This window comes from Lycorma delicatula, chromosome 4 (genome assembly GCF_047948215.1).
Source record: "Lycorma delicatula isolate Av1 chromosome 4, ASM4794821v1, whole genome shotgun sequence".
NCBI lineage: Eukaryota > Metazoa > Arthropoda > Insecta > Hemiptera > Fulgoridae > Lycorma > Lycorma delicatula.
The window spans coordinates 116,332,741-116,356,842 of record NC_134458.1 but is presented as its reverse complement, the minus strand read 5'-3'; the positions used below and the strand labels follow the sequence as shown (position 1 = coordinate 116,356,842).

At 28.6% G+C, this 24,102-nt stretch overlaps 1 protein-coding gene across 4 annotated transcripts in view; it reads left to right on the top strand.

The window, feature by feature from the left end:
* Positions 1 to 772: 772 nt before the first annotated feature.
* LOC142323795 (uncharacterized) overlaps positions 773 to 24,102 on the top strand; it is a 45,907-nt gene continuing 22,577 nt past the window's right edge. Inside the window, exons 1-3 of one of the 4 annotated variants that reach the window (XM_075364015.1) lie at positions 794 to 803; positions 10,138 to 10,258; positions 16,846 to 17,007. Coding sequence is in view for 1 of the 4 variants with exons in the window: in XM_075364012.1 (XP_075220127.1) it covers positions 10,220 to 10,258 (39 nt within the window). In the remaining 3 variants the exon portion in view is untranslated. Of the gene's footprint in view, positions 898 to 10,137; positions 10,259 to 15,855; positions 15,942 to 16,845; positions 17,008 to 24,102 lie in introns of those variants that run through there. The other 3 variants (XM_075364014.1, XM_075364012.1, XM_075364016.1) reach the window with 3 other exon arrangements.

The window sequence follows — 24,102 nt, the reverse complement described above, 5'->3', positions numbered from 1 at the left end:
TTATTTACAAATATAGACAGTGGTTTCATCCACGGAGGAGGTACAATGTACAACCTTAAGAGTGTTTTGCTACTATATCCTTTCATTATTAATTCATAATAAATATTTTAAGATCATGGAACAACGACATTCTTGGCAACAGAATTTTACATCTTAGAGAACAAAACTAACTGGCAGTATAAGTTCAGTAAAAATTTACACTATATTTAAGTTACAAAGGTTGTAGTTACCAGTTTAAATAGAAATTTCAGAAACTAATATGAAATATTTTTGTATTCAATTTACTTTGAAAGAAACTCATTAAAAATAAAATCTGTAGTCCCGCCTAACAAAAATACCCTCATCGTCTTGTTTCGAAAAATAGTTCAAACTCTGATCCATTAGTTGGAGATTTCTCACCTACATACAAGAAAAAATAAGTACTGGTCAATTGCTTACTATGTTTTAAATTGATTACATTTATTTTTTTATTAAAAACTGTGAAAACAGTTTTAAAGAACTCAATTTTTTTTCTATTTTGTTTATTCAGAATAAAAGGCGAAATAGTCCGTTACAATTTTGCTTATTCATAATATCATTAAAAAATGGATTAATCATACAAAAAAATTAAATATTTTTGAAAATAATAAAGTTTTATTTACGTCTTCTATTAACAGTGTTTCGTAATTATAATATTTTTCCTATTTTTTTTTCATTTTCACTGTTGTTTTGTGGACAGAGGGCTTTTAAAACGTACTTCAACTATAAGCGACTGGATATTGAACGCGCCCAAGGCTTCTTGTTAAGTTGATGAAAAACATCGAGTACGTTTCTTGATCAAATTTGGTTATGTCTATTTACATGTATTAGAATGTTGAATTTGGAGGATTAGTGTTTTACTTACATTTTGTTTTAGTCGTAAGTGAAATATATCATGAGGTATTTACGTTAGTTGATGGTTAATATTGAAGTGTGATGCAATGCGTCACTTCGGGAAGCAATATAGGGGAACATATAATGAGGTTATGGTTAGGCCTATTGTAAATTTATCATTAAATAAAACAGTTGATGTTATTTAAAATATGACAAAAATTTAATGTAAACCGTATGAAAAATTTAGGTCTGAATTTGTTATAATTTATATTTATTTTATCTATTCCAGCATTGTTTACTTGGGCTTACTCGGTTGACAGCAGGTAGGCTCGGTAATGGAGTAATTATTGTAATGAAACTTTAAATAACAAGGTTATATTTTGAATTTCATATTATTTTTACTGATTATTAATGTAAAGTAAAGATTAAATATACACCAGAAAATTAGAAGTACGATGTAGTTATAACCTCAATTACCTTAACATTAATTTTTTTTTTCTGCATTTATATTGTTAGGTTAAAAGTTGCCGAAATTCATAGTCACCATTGCGGTTTTGAGAGTCACTTTAAATCGTAGATGCATGATTTTTCTTACGAAAATTGCCTTTTTATTTAAAAATTAATTTTCAACCACACTAATTAACCCTATTCATTACCATTTAAATTTTATTATCTTAACCTCAAATTGATATTACTTGCAATGACGAAAATGTATGGATAGATATTAAATGCCAGATGTGAATACAGAAATAATTAGTACAACATTATTGCCTGAAATTTAAGTGAATTTTTTTTTTAATTAAATTTTTTATAAATTTATTTTAAAATGGTAAAAGTAAATTAATATGATAGTTAATGGATTTCAGAATTTTTTAAAATGAAACATCTCTTCGCTAGTAGTTTACACATAAAGTTAGTAGTAGACTGAAACTGATTGATAATGAAATCTGTCTTAATTTAAAATTATTAATTTTAATGGTTTGATTCCTGCTTTGCATTAAGTAGTACATCATATATGATTTTAGAGGTTTGCCTAAAGTTAGTATTATAGTAATATTATTTTCTGTTTTGCTAATGGGTATTAAATATTTTTACAATTTTTTGCGCACATTCATTTTCAAGTTACTTTAAATTAACAGGTATAATTTGTACTTGAAATTTTAATAGATCTCTTAAAATTTCAAGTACAAATTATTTAATCTATGTAATTAGAAAACTAATTTTTTACATCTGTGACTTTTTATAAGTTATTGTATTAGCAGATTCAGTGATAATGAAAAACAATTATCACTTTGGCAAGGTATTTTATTTTTTAATTAAATATGTAATGTTTTAATCAGATATAGTTACATGTGTTTTATTATTTAATGTATACCATTAATGTTTAGTAGTGGCAGTGGTAGTAGTTATTTTGTTTTCCATTGATTGCATGTAACTCAGGTGCTTAGAAACACACATTTTGAAATAGACTGCAAAGGTTGTGGTAGAATGCTGATGATTCTGCATTATAATAATTATGATCCTGTATTATTAATAATGGATAAATACATTTATCCAAAATCCTTTTTTTGGATTGTGCAGAGTTTTTTCAAGTTAATATTACTTTAGACTTAGTGTATGTATATATATGAAATATATATTTTCTCCTTAAAGTCAGTCAAAGAACTATACTCTGCTTAGGTTTTTATTGTTTTGTTTATTGTAAAATGTATTATTCTCAGAAAAAGACTATGTAAATTTGTGTTTAATTATGTTGAAGCTGTAAAACCTGCTGCTCTTCAGTAATATCTTTTTTTGTTATCAATTGCTAGCTAAACAATATTTTATTTTTTTATAGTAGTTAGGTTTGCCTTTATAACCTGTTAAGAATTTTTGCTAGATTCTGAATTTCTTTCTGTAATGTTATCTATTTTTAGTTTTACAGTCTTTGCCTTCCTCTTCAATTTTTATTCACCAGACTCCTGTATTATAAAAACTAATTAAACCCGATTGTCTTCACCTGTTAAGCATCCTAGTTTATTATCCAGAAAACTATTTTTATTTATAAGATTCCACTACAAGTAATTTCTTTCTACTATTTATCTTCACTTTAGAAATTGCCAAACCCAGTTTTCAACATTCTCCTTGACATTACATTTAAAAATTCTCTATTCTGTCCCTTTTAGGTTTTTGTATTCATATTCACTACCGTAAAGTCCTATTCACCTAACATTTAAGAATTTACTACTAATTTATTAGATTTATATTTAATAGCAAAATTCTTTCTCTGTATGAAAATTCTTTGGCTCCGTCTGCTTTTTTCTTCCTTACTTCACCCATCTGTTGTTTTAATACTTTTGAAAATATTAATTTTTGTACAACCATTTTCTGTATATCTCAATGTTTTTGAGGCCAGCATCATTTTAATTGAATATATCTTACTGTAGGTATGTTTACTATATAAGATGAATAAAATATTAAAATAATATTAATATTAGTGAAACAATTTAATTGATATTCATGTTTATTTAGTGTTAGCTTGTTTTTTTTTTATGATCAAGATTAAGGACCCATTTTGTTTTAGACATTCTTCATTACTGTAAAGATCTTGTTTATATAGATTATTTGTTATTATGGATTGTATGAAATAATTAAATTTCTTACAGAAAATGTTTTTTATCTTTAAAAGGTTCTGTTGTATTTAAGTTTGAAATTTTACCCACATTTCCACTTTTTTATTTGATCGCCGTTGATCAAGGTCTTTAAATAAACTATTTTAAACATTCAATTCTTGGTAAAACAATCTCTTTTGAGGTAAGTGTTTATTATTCTTTTATTATTTACTGTGATGTTTGATGATGAAAATTACTTAAAAATGCAAAGTTTTGTAATGACTTAGCAAACCAATTTTAACGTAGTAAAATTTAGTTCTCCATGTCTCTTAAAAGTTTTGTACTATTGTTAGGAAATAAAACATCACTTCCAGTGATGTAAGTTACTTATTTTTTCTTCTGCCTAATTTTAAGTTTTATTAATAGAAGTATAATACTCAAAGGACTAATTAGATCCTGAAATTTCACAATTTCATTGTGAAATCGAACATTGTTGCCATATGAAGAACTTAAGTATATACTAGTTATTCTGCCTGGCTTCACAGCGAGGCATCTCTTCGCTTTGCTGTTTGGGGTGTAAAAGGAGATTCAGTTTTTGAAAACTGATTTATTTATCTTAATCATGTAAAAATAAAAATACATAACTTTAAGTTTAGTTATAAAATTCACAAAAGTTTTCAAAGTAATTGTAACTGTGTTCCACTTAACCCATGAGGTACAGCCAATTGTGCGTTTTTTTTGGTTTTTTTTAGTCTTAAAATTTTTTTCAAGATATAGTACATTTTTGCATGCCTCACATTAACTGCGTATTATGAATTACTGTAATTAAACGATTTTTACTACTTCCAGTACTTGAATTATTCATTTTGATTTTTTATTTCTATTTCATTATTTTAACGTTAGCCCTTGTACTGCTATCAAATACACTGTTTGAATTTTTAAAATTGGTCATAACGTTCCAGTGATATAACTGAATTTCAGAATAAGTGAATGACCAGACAACCAAATCATCGAGAGTATATCTTTTGTATGCAAACGTTAGCCCCTGTACTGCTAGCTAATATGCTGTTTGAGTTTTAAAATTGGTCATACCATTCTGGAGATATAAATAAATTTTGAAAAAATAATGGATAACCGAATGAACCAGCATACACCTTTTTTATGCAAATGTTAGCACTCTCATGGTAAAAAATAAGTCGTATGAATTTAAAAAATTCATACGTAGATATAACTAAATTTTAGAATAAGATTAATGTCCGGACAACCGGATAATCAAGAGTATAAAAGAAAAACATTAAAGCCACCCTTGCAAAAAAAAGAAGAAACTTTTTGCCGAATTAGATTCTTTTGTGTATCTATGGGGTCGTTAATCTTGCATTTCAAAGAAATTATCTTCTTTATAACCTGCCTTATATATAACCTGCCTATATATATATATATTATTGATCATTCTTTTTTTACAAAATACATTATTTAGGTGCAAGTATGATTTTATCTATGTGGAACTCTATGCAAAAAATTAAATCAAAATACATTCTGTCAAGCTTAAATTTTCGTTCAATCATTTTCCTACTGCATGAAGTTTCTTTTGTATTTCAATGTAAGGCATTATTTTCTACATACAACTTTGTGCCTAAACGTATTTATGTTGAGCTAATGTATTTTGCAAACCTTTATACATTAGATATCAATGAAAAAGATGTGATAAACAAAATATATCACAATTTATTTTCATAAAGTACTCTTAATAGTGTTTTGTATCTTACTGAATTCATCCTGTAGAATTCGTTGTAGGATAAAACAATGTATCTCATATTAAAATTGGATCCCTATAGAAGAAAAAGTAATCGACCAAGTAACCAACTTCGTTAATTTATTTTCAATTAACTTATTTTCAAACACTCTTACCATACTTGACCAGTCTTATTTATTATTTAACACTGGTTTTATTTATACACCTGACCACCACGAGAGATGTACTAATGAATCTGTTTTTACTGCTAATGATTGGTACATTCCGGGGCTAAGCTAAGAGGGATGGACACACACAGACAGACACAATACAATGCCCTTTAGTAGGGTAGGATGTTAAGCCATATTTTTTCAGTTTTAAAATGTATTTTAAACATATAATTCATTAATAAGCTTGTTGTATCATTAACTTAATCAATAAAAAGTTTAAAAAGAATTTTAGTTGAAAGTAGCCTAGTCTTTCTTATTCTAAAATATTTATTAAGAAAAATAGTTGTAAACATGATGTGAACATAATCATAAGAATAATCTTAAAATTTAAAAATTGTTTGATTATTACTAATTATTTGTTATCATATTTACAGCTTCATATGTTGCACCCATCCTGTATTTTGTAATAATATCTTGATAACAGTCTGTTACTGTGGCATTGTCTACAGATTTAAAGATTTATTATTGGCTTTCAGTGATGTGTGGCAGTTGTACAATTAATCCTTGTTCAGAAGACCTTATCATTATAACTTTTTTTTTGCTGCAATGACCATAACTATGTCAGACAAGTGTTTATATCATTTTTATATAAAATAATGTTAACATTCTTATACTAAAGAGCATTTTTCTTTTGATTTCTTATTTGCATCATACTATTTATTGGTCTCCAAAAAGGTTGTTTTTTTTATTATTACTCTTATTTTTTTTTAGTATACATAAAAAGTATTATGCTCTTTTTATTAAGTTTAGTAAACCTTTGGTGGTACACATAAAATGAACTAATTTTATAATGTATAAAATTTATCAGATGAAATTACAAAGTTTATAGCATTTTTATCATTTAATTTTATGTGCTTTTTAAGTTCCTGAGGGTAAGATATATTATCCTATACTTACAGCATTTTGTTTTGTTTTCTTCTCTTTCATAGGAACATTAATTTAAAAAATATATAAATTTTTTAATGTAACTTTATGACTGTAGTACATATGATGCAATTAGAATTTATCACTCTTATCATTTTGATTTTTACTTTATTTATCACATTATTTATTAGTTTATTTGTAATATTTGAAACAATTTTTTTTATCAGTTTAATTTTTAAAATTTTTATATCCTGATGATGGCATAACTGTATTTAAAATAAAAGTGAAAAGTTTGTGAAAAACATTGCAATTTATTTTTTGATTAAAGTTAAAAAAAAAAAAATTATAAACTAGAAAAAATAGATTTAACAAAATAATTAGATTAAAATAAATTGTAAATGATCTGTGGAAAAACGGTTTTTATTCTAATGCTTCCAACCAAAACATTTATTTTTGCCAGATGGATGTTTGTGCATATGTACGAGGTCTGTTCAGAAAATAACTGAACTTTATTTTTTTAATGTTTATTATTAATTTTACAGATTGTTGGTCCTTGTCCCCATCAAAGTACTTCCCTTCCGTACTCACACACTTTTCCCAGCAGTGTTTCCACTTCGTGAAAAGTCCTGGATAGCTTTATTTGAAATGCCCTTTAAGGTCTGTGACAAATTTGCTTTAATGTCATCAATAGTCTCAAAGCGGCGTCTTTTGATCACTGATTTTAATTTCGGAAATAAGTAAAACTCGCAAGGATCCAGGTCTGGTGAGTAGGTGAAGGAACCATTAGTTGTCTCACCACAACTCTGGTCTTTTTGTGGATCTTTCCACGTAACCATTGTAAAACGCCTTTATGGTATGCACAGTTCGCTGTTACACCTTGAGGAAAGAATTCAAATAGTATGATTCCATTAAAATCGAAAAAACAGAAAGCATAACTTTGAAGTTGGATCGAGACTGATTGGAACTTTTGTCATAGTCATAAACTCAGCTTTCATCTCCCATCATGATTCTTTGCATGAATGTTCTATCATCATTGGCTTGTTCATGAAGTTGCCGAAAAACGTCCACTCAATGTTCTTTCTGCTGTTCATTCATCAAACAAGGAACAAACTTTGTTGCAACTCAGTGCATGTTCAATTTTTCAGTCAAAATGTCATGGCATGATCCTGTTGAGGTGCTAACCTCTTCTGCAAGTCAATCGGCAATTTGCTAGCACCAGATCATTAATTTTCTGAACATGGGTGTCATCAGTTGAAGTCGAAGGTCTTCCTTGGTCGAGGGTCATCTTCAATTGACTGACTACCACAAATCTTGAAATCCATTCATAACATTGCATACGACCCAGAACATCATCTCCATAAGCTTGTTTCAAAAGTTGAAACATTTCTGTGAAAGTTTTCCCCAATTTCACAGAAAATTTTATATTTTGTTGTTCTTGAAAATTGCACATTATAAAAATCACTACTAGCCCTTAAACATATTGCACTCAAATAACAGTAATACAAAAACTAAATAAGGTGTCAACAATCCAAGAACATGTGGTTACAGAGGAGGTTATGCAGAACACATTGCTGTCAACTATACATCACTAAATATCTTCTTCGTTGGCATGTAATTAAAAATGTATGGTTATTTTCTGAACAGACCTCATATGTTAGTCTGTATTTGCTCTTATAACTCTTGACTGTGTTGGCTGATTTTTTTCAAACTAGGTAACAGGTACTACCTTTGGGGTTAAAGAATGTATTAAAGTTTTTCAAAAATTGTAAAAGGAGGTTGGGTGTTTTGGACGAAATAAAATTTAAAATCCTTATTGGGGCACTTAAGCAAAGAAATTATCTTAGAGAAGTTGACATTTTTTTATCAAGATTACGAATTACAAAAATGGTTTTTTAATATTCATCCCCTCCCCAAAAAATGACTATATAGTTTTATTTTTTTTTTTAGCTATATCTTGCTTCAGAAAAGGAGTAGATGGGAATTTTTTGCTTTACATTTTCTTCATCAATAGGCCAATTTTGTGACAGTACCACTCCAGTGGTCTGGTAACAAAAGATATTTTTTGAAATTTTGAAAAATTTATTTTAAATTTAAGTTCATTTTACAAGTTACCCATTTCATTTAAAATTAAAAGATTTAATTTAATAAATTCAATTTTTTTTTAAATGAGTTTCATATCTTAACTGGCTAAATAAATAAACTAAGGAGAATTATGCAATTCAGTGCTGGTTTTTTTACTATTAAAAAAACTTATATAACTATAAAAACCTTCAAATATTAGTCAGGCCCCCCTTATATATCCTTTATTGAAGATTAAAGATTACAATATTCCTATTAAGGAACCAATATTGCTGTCTACTTTCTTTTTTATTTCAAAATATTAATTCTTTTAAGCTTTTGTAAATGTATTACCATAATCAAAAAGACAGTCAATGAAAAGAAGGCTTGATCAAACAACGAAAAAGAAGATTTACATACCAAGTTAAATTTAGAACCTGATATTATTTAAGTTTATTAAAAGCTATGATGCAATAAAATAAGAAAAACGATGTTTGAAAAAAAATCATTGAAATACAATAAACCAAGTGGTGATGAGTTAAGCAATTTTTTAATGAAAAATCATGACAGTAGCCAGCCACTGCTATAAACAGTTCATATTGATCAGTGGGTTGGATGTTCAAGTATCAAATAAACTCTTATTAATGAAAAAAAGTTTAGATTTCAATGAAACCAATATGTTGCTGACAATAAATGCTAAAAAAAATCTAGGATTAACATTTTAAAACAACATGGCAACCAATAGCTTACATTACTATTAATTTTTATCTATTGGTACATTTTATTATTTATTAGAGTTGTATGAATTATTAGTTTTTGTCATTAGTTCTGATCTGATTTTGTTTAAAGCTATTTTAGATTAACTACAATTTACTATACTATATATATATTTATATACTATTTTAGATTAAGTTTTTGTAGATTAACTACAAAAAATATTTTTTTCTTTTCAGTCACTGAATTTAAAATTAATTAGTTTTGTACCTTCATCAATATAGTACAGTAAGAGTCCATTATAACAGTCATCTGGTGGCTGGCATTATAGATTTAACTGCATTATTTCGAAGATAAAAGTGATAAATGGACAAAAAAACAATGCCAGTTGAATTAATTTTGTAACACAATAAAAATATTATGGGGTAAAATACATTACTGAGTATGTGTTGCAGAGTTCACATTTTTGTAATTGGATTTCATTTTTGCATTATTTCTCTTGGAACGGGGCTCTCCAGTAACTTACAGTCTTTTAAACACTTTCCTTTATAGCCTGACTGAAAATATAGTACTGTAGTAATGATTTGGATTCAAAATACCGTAAAGTAATATACAGTGTACTTATTAAAACACATTACTACTACATTAACACAACACATCTGAAGATAAGGAAAAATATTAAATCAATATACATTTTTTATAAATAACATGGCGTTATTATTTTTTTTCTTTTATTATTAATAAGTACACATATTTGTAGTTAAAATGCATTTCTATATAACCACAAACAAGTAAAAAAAAATTTTTATATCTGATAAGTTATTTTTTTTTTTAGAGGACATCCTTCTGTTGACTTTAATTTCATATCCTCTTTATTTTAAACCGTATTATAGAGGGGTCTTACTGTATTTGTTATTCATGTTTAATTTTTATTAATTAATTTTTTTCTTGGTAGTTTTAATTATATAGTTTGATTAATTTGAATAATTATATATTACAATGAATATAAAGTAAGTACACATAATAGTTACTGATTTAAATACTTAATAAAATTATTAATAATTTTTTAATATATTTTTTATTGTTATTTTTTAAGGTTGGAAGTGTTAGTACATATAATGCAGTTACAATGCATAGTGACTCTTAGACTGTCATCATAACAAGATTAATTGATTAAGATGGCAAAGCCATCATTAATCTTCTCTAATAAAACATTGGTAATTATTTAATTTAATTATCAACATAATTATCTGTTAAAATTTACTTTTTTATGTAGTTATTTTTCATTTCTATTTTATTTTGTATTTGTTTGTCTAGAAATCAGTAATTTTATATTATTTATGTATTTTACTTGAATTTTCATCAGATTTTATTATAGTATTTAAAATATGTTAGCATTGATATTTTATTGATTTATTTATTATTTTTCTGTCAAACTTGACATCCATTGAATATAACAATATCTGTTGTAAAATCAATGAATCCAGCTTATGGATTAAGTGTAAGGATGATACTTCCCTTATCTTTTTTTTTTTATGAGGAACTTGTTGATGAATAATGATGGAGGTATTCTAATCTTTACCATAAACTCTTTTCTTTTATACTGTTGCATTTTAAAATTACACTTGATTCATGTATTAAAAACAATTATTGATAATTTACAAAGGTTGTATATTCCTTTATATATTAATGATTACTATTTGTTTTGATTTATCAATGTTTATGTTAGTGTCTACTCAGAAAACATTTGGAATTCAATTATTCTACGCCAAAATTCAATTACAGATTAAACTTTGAGTAGGAAAAAATTAATTTGAATTTAATTATTTGTTGCTATTTAAATTAGATATTTTAATTTTTAAGAACATTTGTAACAATAGCAACTCTAGATTTAATCGAGTTTTGGCTAAAGTTTGAATTGTTCTTTATGATTCTGTAAGATGACTTAAGAATGTATTATATTTTTTCATATATATAAATATATTGAATAATTCTGTGGATGTAGGACTGACCTGTTAGATCCTTCATCTGAGGGTTTGCGGATCTTTATTGTGATAATGCTTCCTTGGTGTTATTCTGGCAGGACAGCTGCCATTGGATCAGTTCAGGGATGCTTGTTCCTTATTCTGATAGGCTGCACAATAAGCCTAATCATTGTAGTGCCTATCTGAACCCTAAAAAATTTAATTACGATTTATCTAATTTATTGCATATATTTATTTATAATAATTTTAATTTTTATTTATATAATTTTATTTTTTTGGTTTGTTCATTTTAATTTTATATGTTCATTTATTAATGTTTGTAATTACTTGCTTACATCCATGAAGTTGCTGGGTGAGAGATATGATGAATTTCATAATATGTGTAAACTGACAAGCCAATCAAAGATTTTAACCTCCCCCCCCCCATAACCACCACCACAGAACCCATTTTATACATTTGACTGTAGTGAGTTATTTTGAAAGTTTGGTAATAAAATAAACTCTGTTCACCTGCATTGTATTGAAATTATTTACATAGAGAAAGAAAATAGAAAAAAGATGGAATAAAAAATTGTCTTACAAATAATTTTATACAAACAAATCCATAGCTGTAAAATCTGGTGTTTATGCTTGTTATGTTCATATTTCTGCAAGCTGAAGTTGAACAGTTATGGAATGAGGTTAGAAATAACCTCATGACAGTAGTGGTGTGCCCATATGGTGTCTTGAAAAGTTGATTTACAGTTCAAAGATATATTTGTACCTTGTATGAATAAATACATGTATTGTAATTGGGCTTTGAAGTGTTTTCTTTTTTTATTATTAATTTTTTTTTTCTAACTACCATCCCCTAATGACTTAGTGTATTGTGAATCAAAAGTTAAATGTCTAGTTTTCTAATCTTAAGCATACAGTTTACTTACTTTAGATATTCTATCATCTATAATAACAGTATCATTTGATAATTTCTTCATGAACTTTTACCTACATTCAAATAACCTATCTTACATTCAAATAATGTTTCTTCTGTGGACTTTCTTATAATTTATTAATTTGTTCCATTTCTTATATGAGGTTAGATAAAAAAAAATATGCAGAATGTTTAAATCTCCTAGGCTATTAAGTCCAGTATCACAATATTTTTTTGTTGTGTTGGTACACTTGCCCCTAATTTATATGTTTATATTGGTAGCCACATTGGATGCTTAGTTTACTGTTGGCTGTCAAACAGCTTACGTGTATTTCTTTATGGTTGGCTGTTTTTAACTTGTGGAAAAAATAGGACAAAGAATTTGCATTAAATTTTGCTTTAAGAATGAAATAAAATGCAGCACCACATTGGAATTGTTGAATGTTGCTTTTGGTAATTCTTCTATGAATAAAACAAGCCTTTAAAAGTGGTACAAATATTTCCAAGAGGGCTTTGAAGATGAAGACATTGAATACCCTGTACATCCCAGCACATATGACAACATCAAAAAAGTGAAGTAAATGATTACTGACAATCGCCGAATCACTATCTGAGAGTTAATAAGGATTACTACCTGGAAGTTCTATGCCATTTATGTGAAGAAATCCAAAGAAAACACCCAGATTTGTGGCGAAACAATTCATGGCAGTTGCACCACGATAATGCACCTGCTCACACTTCACTGCTTTTTGTGAATTTTTTGCCAAAAAAATACTATAATACTGTTAGGATGCCTCAGTTTCCATATTCCCTGGTCATGGGCCCTTTTACTTCTTATTCCCCTAGCTGAAGAAGACCATGAAAGACAATATTTTGCCAACATTGAAGAAATAAAGACAGAAGGAACTAAATGCAATATGGGAAATTGCATTCAGAGGTGCTTCGAAGATTGGAAAAAGTGCTGGCAGGAATGTATTATATCTGAAAAGGAGTACTTTGAAGGTGACAAAATCAATATTGATGAGTAGTAAAGATTTTTTGAAAAAACTAAAACTCCATGCCTTTTTTTTGACCAAACTTCATATTATAGTCATAAATTTCTCTACAGTTATTGATTATCCTTATTTCTTCATAAATTTATAAAGGAACGACCATTAATTGTAGGCCTTCAAAAAGTTAAACGTAGGGTTCATATTTTGTTATTTCTATCATGTTTATATTGCCTTTCTTCTCTTGCTTTGTAATAATTGAACCTTTATTTTTTCTGATGGTGGTGGTTGATTACCAGCATGATACACGAGACTGTACAGAACAAAGTGCACCTGTGATAATTAACTAGATTTCAATAGGACTTTATTTTTTTTTTATATACTACCCAGTGACTTTGCATCAAAACTAAAAGACTGAGCAGTACAAAAACTTAAGTCTACTTTGTTCACTACTTTATTACAAAATACAGTAAGTTTTCATTATTCCCCTAACAATCCAACTAACTTAATAAACATCTGTACTAAAAATTGTTTTGTTTTTTATGTATCTAATATTCGTGGGATAGAATAATGCCACAAATATCCTGTTGCTATGAATTCAAGATATAGAAAATGGTCACAGTTCTTAAATTTTGTAGAGGGATCTATTTATTCACATACTATGAAAACAGTCCAATGTTTCAATTGGTCTGAAAGCTTTTTCTACTTTGCTGTGTTTAATACAGATCTCCTAATATTTATTTATTGAGGTTTGTTTGGTGAATGTGTCTGTTTCATGAGTTTCATTTTTTGATTTCGTTACATACTGTTGGATTAATTGTGGATCATTAACAGTGGCTTTTGGCAACCTCATTTATATTCCTTTATTTTCATTTGCAGCCCCCTAGTAATATGATCTTATATGTTGCTGTTCGCAGAATATTTTTGTCTTACTGGCTGAAATAGGATTTCATTAAAAGTCAATCTTTTTACTTTATTCAGCTGATAGTAACATTATGCATTGTTTGCCCATGACGAAATCTATATCAGAAAACCACATTTTCTCTTCTTTCTTTTGATTTTTCCAGCCCTGAAAATTCACAATGTTCTACTAATTGTCTGATTATACAGAATGAATCATCTTTATCTTCTGCAAATGATACCTAGTCATCTGCAGATAATAGCATGAGTATATTGATTGATTATTCTACTTGGATTACTATACTGCTGCACTTGTGTGACTATGAGAGTTGATATTTGTGTACCTTAAAGGTGATTTAAAATTTAACAAAAAAAAATAATTTTTTTTAATAGAGGCATCTCTATAACAGCTTACGAGGTCTATAAATAAACTTCTGAGACTAATTGTTTTGGCAGCCAAAGTGGCAACACTGTAAAGTTAATAAACATATGGTCATATGAACAGCTGATATATATTAGGTATTAATATATTTAGTCTATTGTTGCCATGTGAGGCGTAAACAAATTTCGTAAAATGGGTTTTTTTGTGCGTTACAAAAATGATTGATACCAATTATGAGCAATGCTGTGCAATCTAGTTTTGTATTAAACTCTGCAAGAATGCTACTGAAACTTTTTCAGAATTGAAAAGGGCATATCAAGATGATGATGCTTTGTCATGAGCTCAAGTTTCTAGGTGGTTTGAAGTATTTTCAGATGGCTGGGAATCAGTTGTGGATGATCCATGCTCTGGAAGACCTTTAACATCAAAAAGTGATGACAATATTGAGTGAATCAGAGACTTAATATGGTATGACCGGCAATTAACTGTCAGATTGATTGCAGAACAATTGAATTTGAACCATACCACAGACCATCAAATTTTGGCAAATGAATTGGACATGAAAAAAGTTTGTGCGAAGTTGGTCCCTAAATACCTCACTGTTGAACAGAAAAACAACAGGTTGGAAGTGTGCCGCAATCTTCTAGGGCGAATTGAAACTGATCCTGATTTTCTAAAAAATGTTACTACTGGTGATGAATCTTGGCTATTTGAGTACGACCCAGAAACAAAACGCCAGAGCAAGGAGTGGCACGCTTCAAACTCACCTCGTCCCAAAAATGCAAAACTTAGCAAATCAAAACCATGCTAATTTGTTTCTTCAATAGTAATAGCACTGTCCATAAAGAGTTTTTGCTTACAGGACAGACTGTAAATCAATATGTTTACTGAGAAATCCTTGAAAGACTGTGGAAAAGAGTTGCTTGTGTGAGACCAGCCATTAAAGGCAACTGGATGCTGCATCATGACAATGCACCTTGTCACATTGCACCCTCAATTAATGAGTTTTTGGCAAAGAAAACCATTCTTGTAGTTCCTCAACCACCTTATTCACCTGACCTGAGTCCCTGTGACTTTTCCTGTTCCCGAGTTTAAAAAATGACCTCAAAGTACACCATTTTGAAACAGTAGAATACATAAAAGGAAATGTAACCAACCATCTGAAGGATATTTCGGTTTCTGAGTTTCAACACTGCTATGAAGAATAGAAGAACAGTTGGAAGCGTTGCGTGGCTTCCTAAGGGAACTAACTATTTTGAAGGTGTAAGAGTCCACATATAATTGGATTTTAAATAAAACATTTTTCTGAACCAATCTCATTACTTTATTTACAGACCTTGTATACCCACTGGTTTTTTACTGTAATCATCAGTTTCCTTGATTTTCTTTATACCATTTATCTTATGATTTCCAGTCAATTATACATAAATTTCTCTAAATCAAACAAGCATTTTTATACTTTTAATGGTATACTTATTTGGATTTAACCTAGTTTCCTCCTTTATGTGGATTTGGAGCAGTTATAGTTTATATGTTTTTTTTTTTTTTTAATGTAAAACTTAATCTATTAATTAAAAAAAAAATAAATAATAAACTGAAAAATGTGTTTTCTGTTCAGTTTATAATGAATAATGTTTCTGTATTTCAGGATGGTTGTTTTATTGTTATACAGTTTTGAGCTGTTTAATTACATTGTATTATAAATATATTAAACTATTATATACATGATAAAGTGTCAGTATTATTATCATTATCATCATTACTTTGATCATTTTTATTAATATTATTACTATTATGTGCTATATATTACTGGTTTTTATTTGTTTGTGTTTTTTTTTTATAGCCTGATCACGTATTGCTTGTGTTTAGAATGAGTGTTAATACCTATTATTTGTGTTCAAAAAACCTTATGTTGATGTTGTTTATTAGCTATTTATTTTACTGACTTTTTTTTTTTAATAGTACATTTCTATTAATTGGAATACTGTGGTATTTAATCTTTTTTTTGGGTTAATAAGAACATTAGTTTTTACATAAATATTACAAAAGTATTTATTTTCATTTCTTTAAAGAGTCAAAAATCTGTTTCTATCATATAAGTTTTTATTCTTTACCGAGTGATTTTTCATTTAAAAGTATTTGTGTGATAATGTTATTTTGGTTTGATATCTGTAATTTTTTAAAGAGTTCTCTTACAATTATTGAGCACAGAAGTATATTTCAAGTCACACAGTATAATATCTTGTGATGATACATTGTAGAGAAGAACTAAAATCGCCCTCCTGGATTATTTTTATAAACATGTGAGATTCTTTAAATCAAGTTTATTTCTTAAATTTGAGTTTTTAAAAGCATTCTATAAAATTTGAAGTCTTTGTTATTTATCTGTCAAAATAAAAAGAATTAATTATTGCCCTAAATATCTATTAAAAAAAGATATTTGAATTTATGAATAGTAATTAATATCCGTTTAAAATAACTCCAGACCTGTTTCAAATTTAGAGAATAGATGAGTAGATTTATGAAATATTCAAAAACAATCAGAGGATATCAATTTTTTTTTAAATTTAAATATTTAATCTTGAAAGTAATAAAAAAATTATCATATGAGTATGTTTTTTCTTTTCTTTTTAAATAGTTAGTTGCCTCATAGTCCAAGAATTTTAGCAGAGGTAATGTCTCTGCCTTCCATCTGGAAGTTTCTTGGTTCAATTCCCAGTCAGACTACTATGGACAGTATGTCTGATCACGGACTTCCAAGGAAGAATACTTTATGGTCCATCAAATTACACCCTAAAAGGTTTTTAAAAATTTTGTGTGTTTTGAATATATTTACTTATAAAAAATAAAAAAATAAAATTAAGATTTATTGTAAATAAAATGTTTATTGAGTAAAACGTTTTTTCTTTTTTAAACATGAACAGGTAGCATTTAAAACTCAGTGATACAGAATCAAATTTCAAAGTATTTAACAATATTTTATGTCAAATGCCTATACTATTAGTTGCACTATATGTTTGCCAATGAGTCTAATGCTCAATAACTTGGTTCATAGTAACTGTAAAAAATCAATGCCATCTTATTATATTCCCACTTACTATCTGTTAACTGTTTTATTTCCATTTTATACTGAAATGTGCAAAATATTATAGAAAAACACCTTTATTTGACTACTTTTTTAATTTAACATGAATTTATTTATGCATGTAAAAAAAAGTTCTAAAAATTACCTTATGAGGATAAAAAAAGGAATAGTTATGTGATAACTACTTGTTCTCTTTGATTTTACATTTCGGATATCTTTTGATTTGTGAGGATAGAACACCAATCTAATGTGAAATTTTTGCGTTGTAACAATATAGTTTAGATTAAAAAACAATTGTCCTCCATTTTTTGTACAATAGAAAAATATTACTTTGACATGTCTGTAGCTTAATTATTTTTAAAAAAATGTCTAATTTAATTTAAATTTATTGCTAAAGTACAGTACAGCCCTGCTATAACGTGGCTTGATATACTGTGAATATGAATATAACGCAGATTATAACCTGTCCCCCAAAATAAATCTGAATATCTGAAAAAATGCTAGTCACCCTACCACTGTATTCGATATTGGTGTAAAGCCTACCATAAATCCTTTGAAATTGTCAACAATATGCTTCTAATATAACATCTGTCAATCAGTCTAGACCAATTTTAAATGCCTTGGAATTGCCAAAAATATGATTTAATAAAACTAAACTATGGTTCTAATACAGTAATAGGAGAAATTGTTAAGATATACTGCACTTGACTCATTTCTTGTAACAGCGATAAGACCATCAATGTGCTGCCTGTTTGAATGTTATTAAGTTTTATTACGTTGGTTAATTTATTAGATTTTGTAGTGTTTGTTATTGGTTGTATTTGCCTAACATGTCGTCTAAATGAAAAACATGTTCTGTAAGGGAAAAATTAGAAATTATTGAAAAGGTTAAGGCATGTCATTTGAAAGCCATCCTGGGAATTTGGTGTGCCTAAAGGGTAGTATATGTGGTTGAGTGAAAGAAGAAGATAAATTGCATTCTTTTATTGATTCAGTAGATGAAACAGTTTGACCTGATGGCAAAAAGGTTAAACTCTGTGATGATAATGTTGTAGATGAGTGTATGTACCTTTGGTTTTTGCAAAAACAGAGAGAATGAGTGCTGCTTATCAATCAGGGCCAATATTTCAAGCTCAGGCACTAAATTTTCATGAAGAAATAAATAATGGAGAACACTTCAGTGCTTCTAGTGGTTGGTTGTTGCGATGGAAAATCCATCACAGCATAGGACATGTAAATATTGAAGGAGAATCTCATTCAGCAGATGCAACAGCAGCTGAACATTTTTCACAAACAATATTACAATCAGTTATTGAAGAGGATAACTTCAGTGATGAACAGTTGTATAATTGTGATAAAACTGCTTTGTTTTATAAACTATTGCTAAAAAAAAAAAAACAGATGTGAAGCGGGCACCAAGTAAGTCTGGTATTAAAATGAAGAAAGAAAGGGTAACTTTTCTTTTTGTGTCAATAAGTTAGGAAATCATAAATTGAAGCTGTTGCTCATTGGCAAGTATGGCAGCCCACGTTGCTTCAAATATGTTAATTTGAATTCATTTTTGGTTATTTTTAAAAATAGTAAAAATGCATGGATAATGTGTAATATGTTTTTTACGTGGTTTAACGATGAATTTTTGCCTTGTGTTAAAAATTATTTACAAGTTCGAAAATTGAAAGAAAAAGTGTTATCACTTGTTGACAATTGCCCTGCTCATCTGCCTACCAACTTGCTGAAAAGTAAAGTTGGGAAATTAATTGTAATGTTTTTACCAAGAACACCACATCTTTGATCCAACCATTAGACCAAGGAGTTATTCAGGCATTTAAAGCTTATTACTAATGAGAGCTACTGATCACTATCGTTTACTCAGAATTACAAGTAACAAAATTTCTTAAAAGTCATTAAAAAGTGTTGTATACAGCGCTGGAACAGCATGGAGTAACGTAAATTCTATTAACAATTAAAAATTGTTGGTCGGTATTGTCACAGTAATACAGAAGACATTGAAACAGGAAATGCTCATATTTTTACTGATGAACATGCACTGGAATTGTCAAATTCAATTGGGCAAGAATTGTCTGTAAGTGATCTCAATGAGTAGGTTCAAGAAGACTATCAAACACCTGTTGTCTATTACATCACCATCGAAGAAATTGTAAACTTCGTTCTTCAACCTAGCAATAATTTATCGAAGTAAAAGGGGAAGGTGTTGTAGAGGTCACTGTTATGTAGAGGTCTACACCCTCAATAAAAGACATTTTGGAAAATATAAATAGTGTAATAACATGGTTGGAGCAACAAAGTGATAATGATCATTGTCATTTATTGCATTTACATAGTGTAAAGTCATATATTATAAAGAAGAAACATATAACTGCGAAACAAAAAACAATAACTTCTTATTTTAAATAAGTATTTACATTCAATGAAAAAATATTGTATCTTCCTCACTTAACTTGTTTCTATTTAAGTACACATTATACTGTACTGGCTTTTTCTATTAAACCATTATTGCTTCATTTTTTCCCTATTTTTTTAATTGATCCGTTTGTGGTTTAAAATTTACTTCTCAAAATAACGCAGTTAGCCTATAACGTGGGTGTCACGTAAGTCCCCCCGATAATGGTGTTGTAGCGGGGTTACATTGTATATCAATGAGAAATTTAATAGAAGTGAGAAATATCACCATAATTTTCTTATTAATTTTCAACAAAATCCAAGTTTTCATACGTACAAAATTTTACAAAAAGAGTGAAGAAATTTACTAGGGCGAGTCAAAAATTATCTACACCTTTTTTTCTATAATTTATTTACATAAAGGTAGAGGTTCAACATCTACATCATTACATATGTAATACATGTACGTGTACATCACAAGTTTGCACATTCCTTCCAAGAAGAAGGTTTTCAGTTGGTCGCAAAGCCACTTTTCCACTGTTTCCTGTACATCTTAAGTCTGTGGAGAATCAATAACCTCACAAAGCATCCTTGAGTGGCCCAAAGTCTGAGAGAGCTCAGTCTGAGGAAGTCTGGGCTCTGAGGAGGGTGTTCCAATACCTCAAAATTCAACTTGTTAGTGATTGGAACAGTGTGGTGGTGGGCAGGCTGTCTTGCTACCCATCGCGCACAGCCTTTACAGAAGCTGAGCTCATCATGGATAATTTGATTGGCAGGACCATGACTGGTGTTCACAGAAGACACTATCTCATCGTTTTAACTCGCCTATATGCCAAAACAATTTCTCCAGCTTGCTGAATCTTGTTGCCCGTGGGGAGGTTGACAGCCATTCTGCTCCTTCATGCGTTATCACACATCCAGTCACTTTTAAACTAATCAATCCATGAAAAATACTTTTATGTGATAAAGCACTGTCCCCGTATAGTGATAAAACTCTACAGTGGATTTCAGCTCCTTTCACACCCTCTTACCAGAGAAATCAGATCACTGTTCTTTGTTCCTCCTTGGTGCAAACTGCTAGCAGAGTGAACACATTTACACTGTAATAGCTGGAAGGCAAATGACATGATCGAGATCAAATTTCACACACATGACCATAATGGTACAAACTCTTAAGCACATACGTGCAGAAGGCTGTATGACAACTTGAAGTTGTTTTATGATGAAAGTATAGATAATTTTTGGCTTGCCCTCGTACATATAATTACTCTTATTCCTTGCTTGATATGCATGTTTTAGCTTTATCTGTTTCCTGATTATTGTTCATTTTTCGATCAATTTATTTTGATCATTTAAAAAAATATTAAATATCAGTTATGTTATTTTCATATATATATTTAATAGGTATAATATTTAATATACAATATATATTATTTATTTTTTAATAAATAACTATTATCATTATAAATGCATATTAAACATTAACCATTTTGTACTATTCAGCTGGTGAGTGTTACAGTAATAAACAATGAAATTGAATGAGTGTGTATAGCTTACAACATAGTCAATATACAGTTGTTTTTTATTTAAGGGCTATATATATATATATATATATATATTTTCTAGTGGGGATTTTCTCCTCAAAGGGTATTTTAAGTAGAGTTATGTCAAAAAAGAGACATTTCTTTAGCTTTCATGACATTTTTCTTTTTTGAATATTGGCGATATAATATAAATTAAACAAGGGCCGAGTAAAAGCAGGATGTAATATTATGCCCTTAGGCTGTCCATTTAAGAATTTTTTATCATACAGATCAAATTTCCTTCTTCGAAGATTTTCCTGTTTCTAATTGATTCGGTAATTTACTGATTGATAGTTTAACTTAGTTACTCTTATATTCAGGTGGACTATAATTATTTTCTTCTGCTGCGGTTATAGGTACTATGGTGAGATCACAAGGCTTGTTTACTTAATTTTTTTATTTATGTAAAACATATTTCAGTAAATGATTTTTAATTTATGTGGCCTCTTAATGTAAGCTCTTCAAACCACGCCTGCATATTAGAACATCACAGCAGCATTGTAATTTAATAATGATACAATTTTTAGATAGTGTCCTGAAACTTAGAATGTAACATGAATGCTAGGATTGAGGAGATGTTACACTCTTGTCATTCTCAAAATTACACTGCAACATTTTGTTGTTATATATAGAGGATCTGTTCTGTTATTATTGGCTGTGTAATAAATTACATTATATTACTTTATACATCACTTGTTACATTATATGTGCGTTTGATACTGTAAATAAATGTGTACTGCATGTCTGTTTTAAATTTCTTTTTTGTGTTTAGTAAATATTAATTACTGTGGGAGTTCATTTTTTTTTGTTAATTATATTTTTTGTGCCATCTCTTGTCTGTCTTATCAATATCAGCTATTGATATTTTCACTACTTTATCTCTTTGTAATTAATAATAGTTGCACTCTTTAACATATAGTACATAAATTACCACATAGTAATCCCACACCATTAATATGCTTTTGAACTATTGTCCCAATTATTAATATAAAATCTGCTTATAAACGACTGATTTTTGTCATAAAATATAAAAGGAAATTTGTTATATTTCCTTTTATTGTTATCTTTTTTTAGGTTTTATCAATTAGTAATGTGTATTTATTAACAAAACTAGATTTTTTAAAAATAAACCATATGCTACTATATCCTAGTGAAAAGATGTTTACTTATCCAGTTATCACCTTTAATCTCTTGCAAGTATTTTGTGAAAACTGGTAGATAGAGTGATGAATTTTAGTCCGATGTGATGTCTTAAAAATTACTCTTTTACTGCATCAGAACAGTGTGGACTCAGATAGTCTAATGATTGTCTGATCACTCTAGAAACAGCTTTACATAATGCTTTTGTTATAACTCAATGTCTTGCTGTATTTCAATTTTGAGAATTTGTACAACATAGCTTGGTAACAAAGTATATTTAGCACTCTGAAGGCAAGGATTATATATAGACAACTGTATATGTTGATTTTTTTTTTACAATAGGATTCCTCAATAATCAACATTTCTGACACCAAACAGAAAAAGTAGTTTTCAGACCATTTACGTTGAATAGTTGTGTAACAAGGGACCCTTTTCTAACTATTATTTATTATAGCAGTAAATGGCAGTGTAACATATATTAAAAATTTTATATATTCTCTATATTTGATTGATTTTGCATTGTAAGTATTGCCATACTCAATGATGGCTGCTTAGCATATGCTTAAAATTCAATTTCTTTAGTTGAAGGTTGTGTAAAAAATATTGGGTTTAAATTTTTAAATAGTAAAACATGTGTTGTAATAATCTCATTTAAAAATTAATCCTCCCTAAATTATTACTGAATTAACATGAAATTTAATATTGCAGTACATAAAATTTCTAGATCTTTAATTAATGAATGCATGATGTAACTATAGTATTATGGAAACTCGAAATTAATTCAACTATACAAGATGTAGCTGCAGTAGTAAAAACTATTAGGATGCAGAACAAACATGTATGTTTAAAATTTTACTGAACCCGGATACTCCTCCAGTAAAGGATGTTGGATTTCATCAATTACATTTCTTTGATTTGCTACCATTACATTCTGATCTATCTAAGTAGTAAGCATTTTAGCTGAAAATAGCGGACCATTTTGTTGGCAACATCAGGATCAATTAATAGTACCTTAAATGAGTCATGTAAAGATGCATATAGTGACTCATTTTCCAAATGTCTCTCGCTTAACAGCTCTTACAAGTATCGAAGCTTAATGTATGTTTTTTCTGATTGTCTTGAACTACCTGCTATTAGTTATCCATCATTGCAGTTTTTTTCTATCATGACTATTTCATTGCCACCTTCAGCTAATTAGCTTTAAGAAAACTGAAACCAATTACCTTATGTTCAACAATTTCGTAAAATTCTTTTTTTAATCTCAGATGTAGCGATCTACATTGATTGATCTAAGCAGGATAGTTCCTTCAGTCACGCAGTTTACACGTTCAGTTTACCAACATCACAATATATTTACTGCTGAATTATATGCCTTATTCATGGTCCTTTATTGTACCGTAGATAAATTTTGTCATTACTATACTGTGATTAAATAATTGATCTTTCAGCACTATCAGATATATTGTCTGCTTTTATTTTCATTAACTATGATACTTATATCAGTTTCTGCTTGATTCCTATCACACAGTACATCGTGCTATAAAAGAACCAAAGATTGCTCTTAGTGAACTTTTGTGGAGCCATGTTATTTTTTGTTCATTCTGATTATATGTATTTTGTGAAACATTAGTTGAAGGTGGCTTGAAAGAATAAGCAATAAACAGTAAGCTACTTCAAGTTAAAGCTA